Source organism: Hemitrygon akajei, chromosome 6, assembly GCF_048418815.1.
Source record: "Hemitrygon akajei chromosome 6, sHemAka1.3, whole genome shotgun sequence".
Taxonomy (NCBI): Eukaryota; Metazoa; Chordata; class Chondrichthyes; order Myliobatiformes; family Dasyatidae; genus Hemitrygon; species Hemitrygon akajei.
The window spans coordinates 145,297,463-145,312,989 of NC_133129.1; the positions used below are offsets into that span (position 1 = coordinate 145,297,463).

Consider the following 15,527-nt stretch of genomic DNA (forward strand, 5'->3'; position numbering starts at 1 on the left):
AACACATGGCAAAAATGAGTATCAGAAATATATACTATGAAATAAATAGGCAAAGAGACACAGAAGCTATTTTTAAATGAGTAAAGGAGAAGCAATATTTCATTTTCTCTTTTAGGTGTTTGATAATTATGTTTTGTAAGAAAAATATTGAACTTTTAGCACTTAATTTTAACATTTGTTCTGATAATAAAATGCACAGTTTAGGACAGAATTCTGACTTTAAATGTGTGATTGCAAATTTATGAATACACTTTGTTGAAGTCATCTTTTATTCCTATTGATAATATTGGTGGCTCTGACGGTGATCATCTGATAACAAATGTTTTATGGTGCTGTTCATCAAAATCTTTCCCAGAGAGGTAACTTCCAGGAAAGGTCTTGAAGGATAAGAGGGTGAAAGGAGACGAGAACTAGTATGGTTTAGGAAGGGATTTCATTCCAAAGAAATTTCATTTTCTGAGACTGGGTTTCATTCAAAGAAAAGAAGGGACATACAAAAGACTGGAATTAAATGAAACCCAATGTGCTTGGATTTCCACTTTTTCAGTGGAGAACTAGCCTCTGTGGTGCATAGGATTAAAATTACCATTCATTTGTGATGGAATTCCAGACCTGTAAATTAGGACAATGTTTCATTTTAAAATATTTATTTAGGAATATTTTAATTGTTTAAAAGTTTTGCTTTTAATATTATAATTACTTAACAGGAATTTTACAGTCTCTGACTATCAGTAGTGGCAGGCCCTCAGAGGTACATTGGCTGAGGCCCAATCATCACAGAGATGCTGCTATGTATTGCTACTCATTCCCTGAGGTAGTCAACAAGCTTGTTCAGTCCTCCACATTTGGCCCAGTAAAGTCAGAAAAGTTGAGCACATTGGTGAGTTTGTCAGTGCTGAGTCCAAGTAGCTGGCCAAACCCATTTCAGCCTGACAGTGGTAAAATTTTCGCTGCAGTAACAACAAGCTGTATCAACATACAACCTGCACTCAGACCAAACCTTAAGCCTACAGGGCATTTCACTTGTCAAAGCACCACAGAATGGGTCATGCTAGAGGTAGAGTCATTCTACAAATTCAAACATGCTATAAATGCCACCAGGTTTCAGGTGTAGGAACCCCACTGTCCACTTAATAGTCTGATGACTTTAGACAGTTCACAGCTGTCCAAACAATCTGTCACCTTTTAAAAATGTCCTGACAATCGGAGACATTCAAAAACAGTTCACCTAAAATATTAAAAATATTTTTAAAATGTGAAAAAGATAAAAGCACATTTTATTGCAGGCAGTTACTTAAAATATACAGTTCAATATAAGAAAAAGTCAACACAATACCTTGGTGATATTTCATGCGTTATGTAAATGAATAGGTTGTTCTGTTCGTGTACCACTCAAAGCTTGCATAAAATTAAAGGACACAATTCAAAATGCACCTAGGTCCTCAATTCAGAATGTTATGTAGCTGTCACTGGACTATTGGATAGAATGATAATGAATAAATGCTATGAGAAATTTCATTCAATTAATTTAGATAAAAATGAAGCAGTTAAGTCCAGTTACAGTTGAGAGGTCAGATGCACCGGCATATCTCTGACTTTCGTGCAGATGCAAACATTAATGATATATTGAACAGCAGACAATGGATCGTTGCAGTTTCCAACAGTACAGTATTCACAATTAAGCACAATCCAGTCCAATGAGATTTAAAACAGGTGCACCTGTTGATTCCCTTAGTATAGCACCAATTAGTAATTAACAACAAACTGACATATAATGGTTCTCCACCTTAATTGGTTTAACAAGCAATATTCAAGAACTCCAAAGACTTTGTTAATCACTGTGAGAAGAGTCAAGATATTGCTGATTATTTTGTCCAAATTGAATTAATTGCCCACAAGAGCCCAAGTGAACAAATTATGGATTTATTTTCAAAAGCATTTCCCTTTGAAATTTGTTTAATGTTGCTTATCAGACAGAATCATTCCAGAATACACTAACTAGGCACATTTGTTCCTGACTAAAACAATTCTTTTTGACTCTTTGCTGTAATCAATGCTTTGCACTGTAATTTCCTGGTCTGTGACAGCCTCATGCTGTAGTAATTAATAACTAAAGTTATTAAGTATTATTAAGTTATTTAGTAATAAATAACTTTATTTATGTAAAATTCTTGAGGGAGAGACTGTTGTTTAAAACCTAGATCAATATTGCTGACCAGTACCACAAAGAACAAAGATAAAATACAATGGAACAGTTTTGTAACAAGGCCTTTCTCCAATTTCTGAGCTGGTGTTAGGATGCATTCTGAATACATTAACTGATAGCATACAAACCCAAGAAAAGAGCATTTCACAAACTAGAAAAAATCTGCAGATGCTGGAAATCTGAGCCACACACACAAAATGCTGGAGGAACTCAGCAGGCCAGGTAGCATCTATGAAAAAGAGAATAGTCGATGTTTCGGGCTGAAACCCTTTGGCAGGACTTCAAACAGTCATCCTTAAAATGAATTTGAAAACTTCATAAAATATTTAGAGAAGGAACCTAGATTAAAAGGGAACAATGGCTAAAAAATCATCAGTCTTATTTGTCACACCAACAATAACACAATGGCACTTTGCTTCTTCGACCCAAGCCAAATTTATGAGGAATAAGCATTTTGATGAATAATACAATGTTTGACACAACGGGGACACCACAAGCAGCAGGATAAATGTTGCCCCAGACTCGTGTTTTGGTGCTGAACAAATACATCAGGCTGTCTTCAAGTTATGTAAGGGTTCCTTTCCTGGAAATTGTCATAAACTGATGTTTTCTTAATCAAACATCTCTATTTTCTATAGCTACCCTTATCACATGGCTCTGCTTATACTATCTATCATACTTCCATTTCATGAAACATCTTGAAGTGTTCACCCTAAAACTACTTATCATTAAACTAAAAGAACATATAGTATATCTAATTTTATCATTAATATTTTATTATTATTATTATTATTATTATTATACTACATTGAATTTTTTAATAATTTATGGGATTATTCATGAGTCCAATGTCTGTGAGGTCTGAGAGTCTAAGCCAGGAAGTGTCTTGACCTGGGGTTGGAGGACCGTCTGTGAGTGAGTTGGAGGGAGAGTGGAAGGCTGGTAAAGAGGTTTGTTTTGCTATTGTTGTTTTGCTTTGTTATGTTGTTGTTGTTGTTGTTGTTGATTGTGTTGTTCTACTGACATGCTAAGTTGGTGCTGGAATGTGTGTTGACACTTGTGGACTGAGCCAAGTTGTGTTGGATCCTTAGATTGTATTGGTTAATGCCAATGACGCCTTTCAATGTACATTGCAATGTATATATGATAAATACGTCGAAATTTGATTTCTGTAAGTTAAGTCTTCTGAAACAGGAGGGCCACTGTATATTGTTCTGCAATACTAGATCTTTTACTTTGTTGTAGCTATAGATATCATTTGGAAGAATAAAAGTAGGATAGCAGGATTCCATTGAAAGACACTATGCAGATAATCCTGCTCCTTTCAGTCATATCAACTCTGGAAATGGTAACAAGTGCAATGTGTCTACCTCTTTTACAGTAGATACATTAAAAATAGCAAATGAGATGATGGTACATGAAATTTATCATCCTCATCTGTCTCACATAGTTTTATTGTGCCTAAATGGAAGGGAATTGAAATTTGGTAGAGCAACAATTTGGTTTTAGTGAAGAAAAAGGATTAAGACACTTATTGTGGAGTTTTGCATTCGTAAGTGATGTACATAAAGTTGAAGTCACAAATCATTTGTTAAAATAATGAAAGGGATAGAGAGATTCAAAAACAAAGGAGAGACATCCAAAGGAAGGTTTAAGTTTAACGATCTTTCATCATTGTCCCAAAGAAAGAACACCAAATCTGAATCATTAACTCAATTTCTCTCTCCACAGATTTTCCTTCTACCTACTGAATTTCCAACACATACTTTTATTTCAGATTTCCAGCTTCTGCAGCATATTACTTGTGCATAGAACATCAATATCTGATGGAAAGGAAGCCTGAGGAATTTAACTATAATATCTGTAATTTCTTCACATTTTCTCAGTGTAATATTAACTCAAAATATTTGGTGTAATTCATTTCCATGCCATCTGCTGTAGCATTTGCCAAGAACCAAAATTATTTGGACAGCTTGATTAAATGAATAATGCCTGCAAAACAAACACATTGCAAAGATCCTATGTCAATAGTTCTAGTAAAGAAGGAAGTAAGCTCGCTTTGAGGATATTTGTTACCTGATCTGCATTGAGGTGAACCTGCGCTATTAGTTAGATTGCCAATTTTAGACTCATGCTATTTGTTACTTACTTCATTGTAGATTTTTTACAAAATATTTTTTACTTTAGCAACACACATGAACTGCTGGTCAGGCAGCATCCATATAAATAAACAAACAGTTGACATGTCCAGCCAATACCCTTCTTCAAAATTTTATCTTTTACTTTTCTCCATCACTTTTGCTTTTTAATACAATGGAAAATGATTGTAAACTGAATCAGAGGCCAAATAGGCAAGGAAAGAGCAATCCATACAGGAGAAAAGAAGATTCATCGGAGGAAGCTAGTTTTTGCTGAAAGTTACTGCTGACTCCACCCACCCTAGCAGTCACCTATCCACCAAATTGCCATCAGGGAGATGCTATGAGTTCATCACCACCAGGATGACACGTAGTCTCTGATGCCTCTTTCCTGTAGCTATCCAGCTTTTCAGCAAAACTCACTCTGGTGTAATACTTGAACTGTCACTGTACAACATCCATTAAATGGTCTCCCTCTCTTTGGTCTGTTGATAATTCTGTTCATATGATCACACTTATTTAAGTTTGATTATTTTCATTTGTGCATGTGACCATTCCGCTAATTGTTGATTGCTTATGGCTGTTTGACCTATTGTCTTGTAAATTGTTGATTGCTATTGTAGAAACATAGAAACATAGAAAATAGGTGTAGGAGTAGGCCATTCGGCCCTTCGAGCCTGCACCACCATTCAGTATGATCATGGCTGATCATCCAACTCAGAACCCTGTACCTGCTTTCTCTCCATACCCCCTGATCCCTTTAGCCACAAGGGCCATATCTAACTTCCTCTTAAATATAGCCAATGAACCGGCCTCAACTGTTTCCTGTGGCAGAGAATTCCACAGATTCACCACTCTCTGTGTGAAGAAGTTTTTTTCTCATCTCGGTCCTAAAAGGCTTCCCCTTTATCCTTAAACTGTGACCCCTCGTTCTGGACTTCCCCAACATCGGAAACAATCTTCCTGCATCTACCCTGTCCAATCCCTTTATAATTTTATACGTTTCAATAAGATCCCCCCTCAATCTTCTGTTATGTGTTGTCTGTTATGGTATAGTCCTGTGTTCAGTGCTGATCAATTCTGATGTTTCACATACTGACAATAAAGTGATCCTGATTCCGACTTCAGCACTTTATTACTCATTGCCCTTCACTTATCTGACTAGATGAGAACAACTGTATTGCGTTACCACGTTACACAGCAATCACGTTCCTACATTCAAAAAATAATAATAAAATACTTTCACTGGTCCACTTATTTCTGATTCTGTCTACAATCTTCATTGTTTTGCTCTCTGTAAGTCTGTTTGTTTAAAATATACATACTTACATGGAATTTTATTAATTAAATTGTTAATTAAGTCCCCACTTCCAGTTGTGGCTATTTGGGTAGTATTGATTGGAGTAACATCTTGTTTTACAGTTGTGGTTTTAGTTATTGTACTCATTTTCTCCTGTTTTTGGATAAAGTCTGAAGCCAAGACCTATAAGGAAGAAAAAAAAAACTGTTCAGTATTTGTAAATAAACCAAAATAAATCATGATCTTTTAACAAACCAGGTTTGGAGGAGTCATTCTATTTGTTATTCCTCAGATCACACAAGAAAAAAGGGATACTGCGGTACAACAATTAGAGAAATCCAATTTGTTACATCTTCCAGGCAAGCCAAGGACATTATTTCAAATTATGAGGCTCTTGACTCCTGCTGTTGCTGTAAAGGCAGCTGATTTAATCAAGGCCCTCCCTATCTCCAGTGTCTAATGTTTAAATGGCTATTCTTCAGTTTGATTTATGTAGAGATTATTAAAATGCATTGCATCAGAAAACATGATGATCTTTGGTTTGTCCTGAAGCTGTGGCCAACACAGGTCTCTCAATCAATCCCACTAATGGAGAGTCTTCCTGTTCACTGTGGACACAGGGTGACTGCTGTACATAGTTGAAATGAGGCATGCCAGAGTCATTCATAGTGAAAAGTTGCTAATGTAAGGCATATATAAATGCAAATATTATTAAGCAATGAACTACAACAATTCCTGACAAGTTATGTCAGGTTGCCTTTGCCCGTGAGATTGTAATTGCAGCATTTATATGATCAAATTTTGAATATTTTAAGCCTCTTTTTCTCTCCTATGTAAGTGGACAAATCACGCTTATACCAAAAACACACAAAATGCTGGAGGAACTGAGCAGGCTGGGGAGCATCTATGAAAAACAGTCAAAATACAGGCGCAGACCATTCATCAGGGTTTATATTTCATAAGTCATGCTGATACTTAGCCAACAATTCCATCATGCACTGCTGGCTAGCAGCCATTTGCTTTCCAGCACCTTTTGCAATGTATGTCCAGACAAAGAAGCCCAAATTGAGGTGGAGGTCAGATGTAGTGGCATCTGACCTCTTGCTCTGCTGATGGGTTCATCAGTAATATACCAACATGTCTTAAAACAGAGAAGATACTCCTCCACTCCATGCCACAGGGTTCCTTGACAGCAGAGGAATTTAGGAACGTTGTTTTTCTTGAGAACTGTTTTTTTAAATTGACTGAGTTGACTTCTCTTTTGAATAGGGTTACAAACGGTGTCAAGGGCTATTTAAGTCTTTTACATTTATTGCTGTCAGGGGTTTCCACTAGCAGGAGGGTTGTGAGATTTGAGTTCACTTTAATAAGCAAAACTGTTTCTTCCTTGTTCATAACTGCATAATAAACATCTTTCTTGAGCATACTGATTTGTTCAGAACTACATTATTATAGACCAGTGTTTCACAACAAAGTTCTTTATCGATTTTATTTTAATAATTTAAATGATTTACCAGATTAATAGGGCATTTTGCTTTAATTTATATCCTTTTTTAAAATATTCTTTAATTATTTGAATCTACTTGAACATTTTAAAACGTCTCTATCAGAGATATTCAAAAACAATTCAAAAGCCTTTGATAGTGATCTTAAAAGATTAGATGTTACATGTACATTGAAACATATAGTGAAATGCATTGTTCACATCAAATCACATTAGCGAGGATGTTGGGCAGTCTAAAAGTATTGCCACGCTTCCAGAGCCAACGTCGCAGGCTCACAGCTCACTAACCATAATTGTACATCCTTGAAATGGAATGCGAGGGAGGGGAGAGGAAACTCACGCGGCCACAGGGAGAATGTACAAAATCCTTACATGCAACAGTGAGAATTTAATACTAATTGATGGTCTTTGACACTGTAATACACTAACCATTATTTCACTGTGCCACCGTGCATTCGCATGTCATCACAAACCTTGGCAAACGGCTATAGATGTGTGGTGGAAAATGTGCTGACTGGCTGCTTTATGTCCTGGTATGGGAACACCAATGCCTTCGAGTGGGAAATCCTACAGCAGATAATGGATTCAGCCCAGTACATCACAGGTAAAACCCTCACAACCATTGAGCACAGCTACATGAAATGTTGCCATTGAAAAGCAGCATCCATTATCAAATGTCCTTACCACCCAGGCCATGCTCTCTTCTCACTGCTGCCATCAGGAAAAGGGTACAAATGCCTCAGGACTTGGATCACCAGTTCAATAACTGTTCCTACCTCTCAACCATCAGGCTCTTGAACAAAAGGGGTAACTACACTCATTTAAGGACTCTTTTATCTTGTTATTTCATGCTCATTATTTATTGCTATTTATATCTGTGTTTGCACAGTTTGTTCCTGTTTACAGTTACATTTCTGTAGATTTGCTAAGTATGCCTGCAGAAAAAGAATCTCAGGGTTGTATGAGGTGACATGTATATATTCTGATAATAAATTTTACTTTGTACTTTGTACTATTTACATTTCATGTGCAGAGGATTGACTCAGATAGTTTTCCTTACCCAGAACTGGTTCAGTGAGTTTGGACAATGGGTCAGAACCAGAATGATGAATGACCTGTCCATATCTATCTAGCTTGCTAATTGATTGAAACCAGGATAACGCACATCTTTCACATACAGGAACTTAATTTCCATCACTGAAATACCACAGCAGGCATATTATCATTTCAGCATTCCAGGAGGGGCATTCCCTCTGCAACTTTGCTTCACTCTCCACCAACATCCACTGCTCTCCTCAAAGAATCTTCCTATATGACTATGGGAGACAAAATACATGCACTTTCCATCCATTATTAGGGACACAAACATACTCTGCAGTTGAAGCTGCAATAAATTTGCAATATAGTCTACTGCACGTGGTGCCATGCACTGTTTAGTTTACAAAGGTAAATATGTTGCCTGTTGTTTTAATTCTTCAACTACTCCCACTCTTATCCCTGTCTTTGACCACTTACGTTCTTCCAAAGGAGAATAATATGTGCTCTAAAACATTTCATTTTCTGCGCATTCCTCAGAGCTCTACATTAAATGAAGCAATCTGTGATAACCAGACTTTCCGGTTTGTCTCAGAACTGGCTAGTTCAGTGTAAAAGAAGGAAATGCTAGTAGTGCTGGGAAGGTTTCATGGTGTCAATTGGGAAAAGGTGAATTTAATGTTTTGGGGTCAAAACCATTTCATGATAGGTGATCATTAGCTCTAATGTTGAGGCTGTTTCTCTTTCTGGGATGTACCTGGCCTGCTGAGCAATTCGAGCATTTTTCTTGGCTTTGTCTCAGATTTTCAACTTCAGTATTTCTTTTACTTTTCAGTCCTTAACTAGTTCTGATGTAACTCATGTTTCCTCTTTTCAGATGCTGTCTGACGTTCTGGGCTTTCTGGGTATTTTCTTTTATTTCAGATTTTGAGGAAATGTGTTTTGTTTCTCAGTTTCCTTTTCTCCTTCTACATCCTCCAGAGTACCCGGCATTAACAATCTTTCCTCATCTACTTTCAATCAACACTTCTGTAAAACCTATTTTCATTCAGTTTACCACATATCACAGACATTCCTTTGTTCTTCCCACAACTCTCATTTCTTTGCAACTGTGTTCTAAAAGATTGTAGTTCTCACAAGGGTACACCAGCTTAAAATACTAAATCTTGTTTGCTTTCCAGATTCACTATCTGACCTGCTGAATATTTTCAGCATTTTTAATTCATTTTGTGTCTGTGTTCTTCTGGTCTTTGATAATGTAATATTTAATTATTAAATAAACTCCTTTCTTCACTTTTTTAGTGGAAATATTGACCTAGAACTAACAAATAGTCATTGATATCTGTTATTGCTTGGTATAATTGTGCAGGCTGCAAAGAGAATAGTGTAATATAAGATATCATAAATAGAAAATATCACAAATATTTGTGATATCTAATTTACTCGTTAAGTGAGTAAATTTATCCCTCTAAATCCCTTGAAAATGAGAGCTAAAAATGAGTGGTCATTGTCGGATTAGATTGTAATTATTTTCTTCCAAAGTTCAAAGAGCAGTTATTATCAAAGTATGTATACTGTATACAACCTTAAGATTCATCTCCTTACGGGTGTTACACAGCAAAGACACCCGATCGAACTCATTTAAAAAAGAAGATTGTTAAGCACCCAGCGTGCAGAAAAAAACAAATTGTTCAAACAATAAAAGTAAGCAAATAACATTCAGAACTGAAGTTCATAAAAGTGAGTCCATCACCACGAAGCCAGTCACCACTGCAGCGGATCCAGGAGTCTGTTAGCTGCAGGCCACAGCCTTGGTTCAACGCAGAGATGAGTAAACCTCACGGAGCAGCGAGCTGAACACCGGCCCATTTCTTGTCTCTGGCCCCAACACCCCAGTCTTTTCAATCCAGTCTAGAGCTCAAGTTGTCCAAGTTCCAGGTCATTCATCGCCTTCGGACCTGAGCCCATGCCCCACTGCCTCGATTCAGCCCATAGACACCAAACTGCAACCATCCTGCATCTTCAGGACTTCAGTTCACACCACTTAAATTTTATACCTGCTTGTATTTTGTATAATTACTAAAAACATACGGTTGTTCAGTGTGTCTCCTTGTGGTCACTGTTCTTTGTATCTTCCTGGAAGTTTCTTATTTAACTGGGGGCTATCTGAGTTGTTAACTTGTATCTACAAACTTGACTGGAATATCTCTTATGTATGGTAGAAGAAGAGCTGAGCACATTGCCCCACCATCTTTTCTTTTTCAGTTTTTTCCTGTTCTTTGTTTTTAGTTACAAGATTTTTACTACTCCATATTTCCAATTCCTTTGTTCTCTTAGCACTTAATAAAACGATCATGATGCAATGAGTTTTATGTCTCTTTCTTGACTTCTGAAAGAACTTGCATTAAAAAGATCAGACCAACAGCAGGTAAAGCTCTGCTATAATGCCAGATATATTTGATTCATCATCATTGAGGGTCATATGAAGTCAATTCTGCTCTTAGTTTTACCAAGTTGTTGGCAGTTTCTTGTATTTCCCCTCAATCATGACTGTGTGTTGCACCGAAGTAATTCCAGGATAGTAAAAGTGTAAGACTAAAATAGATAGGGGAGAATTAGGCCATTTGTCCCATTGACTCTGCTCCTTCATTCAATCATGCTGACTTATTTTACCTCTCAGCCCTGTTCTCCTGCCTTCTCCCCATAATTATTGCTTGCTTAGTTGGCATCCATCTCTCTCAAAGGACAATGGGTGATGATCATCATCTTCATGAGTCTGGGTGGAAAGTATGGAGATCCTGAGATGCCCAGTAATCAAGATCTCCCTCTTGGCCGGACTAGTCTAGTCCAAAGGAAGGCTTATGAAGGAATACATTTGGCATCTGCCTGGCTGCAGGAGCTGACAGAAGGATGTTCAATGATGTACATGAACATGATGTTCAATGATGTCCAGCCACCTTAGGGGCTCCTCTCTGGATTTGCTGTCTGGATTTACTCCCATAGCCTTTGTCTCACACGAGGCTGCCCACAAGGCAGTAGGGCTATTCACCCATAGCTGGGGGTCTGGTTCACAAGCACCAGGGCGTGTCCACACACCGGTATGCCTCCATGCTACATGTGCAGGGGCCAGTCTTCCTCCCGTCCTCTGCAGTTAAGGCAGAGTCCAAAAGAAATTCAGTTTCCCTGTGTCCCCAGCGAGGAGGCACTACATGATGCTTGCTGTTGGAGAGGCAATGTACCGGCAGGGAGATGTTTACACGTTCAGCTCTCATTTTTGCAAGATTGCTAGCCAGTGGTGGAAGCAGAAAGTGAGAGCAACAAGCACTACTCACTATACTACTACACTAGATGCATCACAACAACCATTTGACAACCCTTGCTAATTAAGTACTTATCAACCTCCGCTTTAAATACACCCAATGACGTGGCCACCACAGTTGTCTGTAGCAATGACTTTCACAGATTCACCACCTTCTGACTGAATAAATTCCTTCTCGTCTCTGTTCTAAAGGGATATCTTTCAATTCTGAAGCTGTGGCCTCTGGTCCTGGACTCTCCCTCTATTGAAACATCCTCCTGTCCGCTCTGTTTAGGCTTCATTCTCCTTCAAATCAAAGGTATGAAGTAACACCCCTGAACAAAAAGATTATCAGGGAGAGAAAAAAAAAACAAATTTTCAGGTCAATGATCTTTCATCAGAACTGGAAAAGCTTGTTTTACGTTGAATAGAAGGGGAAGATTGGAGTGAAAAAAGGGATTGTCTATAATAGGGTGGAGACTAAGAGAATCCTAGGTGACATAGTTCTTGATGTTGTCTTAGAGAGGTGACATATGCTTATTAATCACAATTGATTTGCATGGAAAAGTATAAATAGAGGGAGGTGACATAGAGCAGTGGATCAATGCTGGCACACAGCAACTGCTGAACAAAAGCAAATTAGGTAATATCTGTGAGATAGAAATCTTGAGATAATATCACATCTAGATAACAATAAATCAGAACCAGCCAGAAATCCCTCAGCATTTTCGATCACTCCTATGACCACCTGAGAGGGAAATCATAACTATGACTTAAAAACCTCATGCAGAAGAAATGGTTTGCATTACTGCACTCTCTCCTCATTGTGCAAGTGTCTACCTAGATATGGACTCATCTGCACAGAGTGGGCCTTGAACCCACAAATTTCTCCCTCACTGGTGAGGGAAATTCCAATGAGACTAGATTTATGAATTAAGGGGTGCATGAAGGAGGATGGGTAGATAAAGCTAAGATTGAATGAAAGTCTTGGTTCACTAATGTAATTCTCGAGTTCCTGATTTAATTATTAATGAATTAGAGAAACTGTCCGGCTCACAGACATAGCAATTAGCTTCTCAAGAGCTCTAGACAATAACCACAGAGCATTCAAAGTACAACTAGAATATGATGCAAATCACTCTCAAAACAATTGTTGCTCATGACAACTGTTGCCATGACAGTAAGAGCTGGGTTACATATACGCAAGATTTTAGAATTCCTGGGTTTTCATGATATGTCAGCTTTGATTGCTATTAATTCCTAAAGTAATTTGTTGCTAACGGTGAAGAACTGCCTGGGACTTTTAACTATTTTACCAGTTATAGAGCAAATATTTGCCTTTTTTCATGGAGGATACAAAGCAGGAGTAAACTTCACTTGATATCACTATATTGGTACTAACACTCTCCCTACAATTTATTGAGAGATCTGTGCTCTTTCAACCTCAGTCCCTTGATCATTCCCCAAAACTAAATTTCTATATAATAGCAGTAATCCCTTGAACTGCAATTCCTTTTTAATTATGGTACATCAGCCTGCTTTTGTAACCAAACTTCTGTTTATCTTCAATAATATGTGGGGTGTGGTATCAAAATACTGCTGTTGCTTTCATTCTAAAATAACTGGGATAGGTGGAGCTATGACTGTTTATACAACCATTTCTCAACTTCTGAATATCCACCCACTTTGTGCACACCTGATGAAATGTGATTTAAAAAAATTATTTCCAGAACAGTCAAATACTGAAACACTGCTGAACAACATTGGAAGAAAAAAAAAGGTATAAAAATAGATTGAAACCGGGATATTGACAAAACATGAGATAATTCAAAAACCGGCTTCAAGATTCCATGGGAAAGGGTTTAAATAACCACACAGAGAATGGTTGTGGTGTTACATTGACATGGAATTACATGGATGCAACCAGTACATTGCAACTCCACCCAATGGTTACCATGGTTTCATTGAGAGGCAGAATACTTTGCCTCTTGCATTTCACAAGGTCTTTAAATATTTTTTTGACAGGTTTTCCAATTTTTTGTACAGTATGCTATGTTTCCTAATTTCTTTCCAAGTCTATGAGTCATTCCTGAGTTTCTCCCTGCTGTTGGCTCAGTTTGTTGATAAATTGCAAAATTTTTACAAGGGATTAAATGAGCATTTGGAGTACTGTAAGTTTTAAGTCAGAGTCAATTCAAATCAAATCAGAAACCTAGCTCACCCAAATCTAAATGATAAGTTTAGAATTAAGTTGTAAACTTAATTCTTCACAGGAACTTGACTGATCAAATTAATATAACATCTACACCAGGCATGCCCTCTTCATGTTACTATAATCAGAGAGGAGTTGCAGAAACCTGAAGACACACACTTAAACATTTTAAGAATTTTTTTTCCGCTCTGCCATCAGTTTTTTGAACAGTACATGAACCTATGAACACTACCTCAGTATGTCTTTTGTACTATTTATTTTATAGTAATATTGTGCTGTTTTCCTGCTGCAAAATAATGTAACTACAGCTGTGAAGATCACTGCTGCACCTGATAACCCTGTGTTCTCCGTCTCAGAGACCGATGTTAGGCTGTCTTTAAAGAGGGTGAACCCTCGCAAGGCAGAAGATCCCGATGGAGTACCTGGTAAGGTTCTGAAAACCTGTGCCAACCAACTGGTGGAAGTTTTCAAGGATATTTTCAACCTCTCACTGCTATGGGTGAAAGTTCCCACTTGCTTCAAACTGGCAACGATTATACCAGTGCCTAAGAAGAATAATGTGAGCTGCCTTAATGACTATCGCCTGGTAGCACTCACACCTACAGTGATAAAATGCTTTGAGAGGTTGGTCATGACTAGACTGAACTCCTGCCTCAGCAAGAACCTGGACCCACTGCAATTTGCCTAACACAATAGGTCAATGGCAGATGCAATCTCAACAACTTTTCACATGGCCTTAGACCACCCCGACAACACAAGCATCTATGTCAAGGTGCTGTTCATTGACTATAGCTCAGCATTTAATACCATCATTCCCACAATCCTGATTGAGAACTTGCAGAGCCTGGGCCTCTGTACCTCCCTCTGCAATTGGATCCACGACTTCCCAACCAGAAGACCACAATCTGTGCAAATTGGTGACAATATCTCCTCGCTGACGATCAACACTGGTGCACCTCAGGGGTGTGTACTTAGCCCAATGCTCTACTCTCTCTATACCCATGACTGTGTGGTTAGGTATGGCTCAAATATCATCTATAAATATGCTGATGATACAACCATTGTTGGTAGAATTTCAGGTGATGATGAGAGGGCGTACAGGAGTGAGATATGCCAACTAGTGGAGTGGTGTCACAGCAACAACCAGGCACTCAACGTCAATAAGACGAAAGAGCTGATTGTGGACTTCAGGAAGGGTAAGATGAAGAAACACACACCAATCCTCATAGAGGGATCAGAAGTGGAGAGAGTGAGCAGTTTCAAGTTTCTGGGTGTCAAGATCTCTGAGGATATAATCTGGTCCCAATATATCCATGCAGTTATAAAGAAGGCAAGACAGTGACTGTACTTCATTAGGAGTTTGAAGAGATTTGGTATGTCAACAAATATACTCAAAAACTTCTATAGATGTACCATGGAGAGCATTCTGACAGGCTGCATCATTGTTTGGTATGGGGAAAGGTGCTACTGCACAGGACTGAAAGAAGCTGCAGGGGATTGTAAATTTCGTTGGCTCCATCTTGGGTATCAGCCTACAAAGTACTCAGGACATTTTCAGGGAGAGGTGTCTCAGAAAGGCAGCGTCCATTATTAAGGACCTCTAGCACCCAGGGCATGCCCTTTTCTCACTGCTACCATCAGGTAGGAGGTACAGAAGCCTGAAGGCACACACTCAGCAATTCAGGATCAGCTTCTTCACCTCTGCCATCCAATTCCTAGATGGACATTGAACCCATGAACACTACCTCACTTTTTAATATATATTTTTTCTGTTTTTTTCATGATTTTTAATCTGTTCAATTTACATATACTGTAATATATTTATTATTATTTT

General features: G+C 38.0%; 1 protein-coding gene across 1 annotated transcript in view; it reads right to left on the reverse strand.

The window, feature by feature from the left end:
* Positions 1-15,527, reverse strand: part of syt8 (synaptotagmin VIII) — a 79,722-nt gene that overhangs the window by 33,911 nt on the left and 30,284 nt on the right. The window contains exon 2 of the mRNA XM_073049462.1: positions 5,674-5,827. Coding sequence (XP_072905563.1) covers positions 5,674-5,791 — 118 coding nt within the window. The 5' untranslated portion in view covers positions 5,792-5,827. The remainder of the gene's footprint in view (positions 1-5,673; positions 5,828-15,527) is intronic.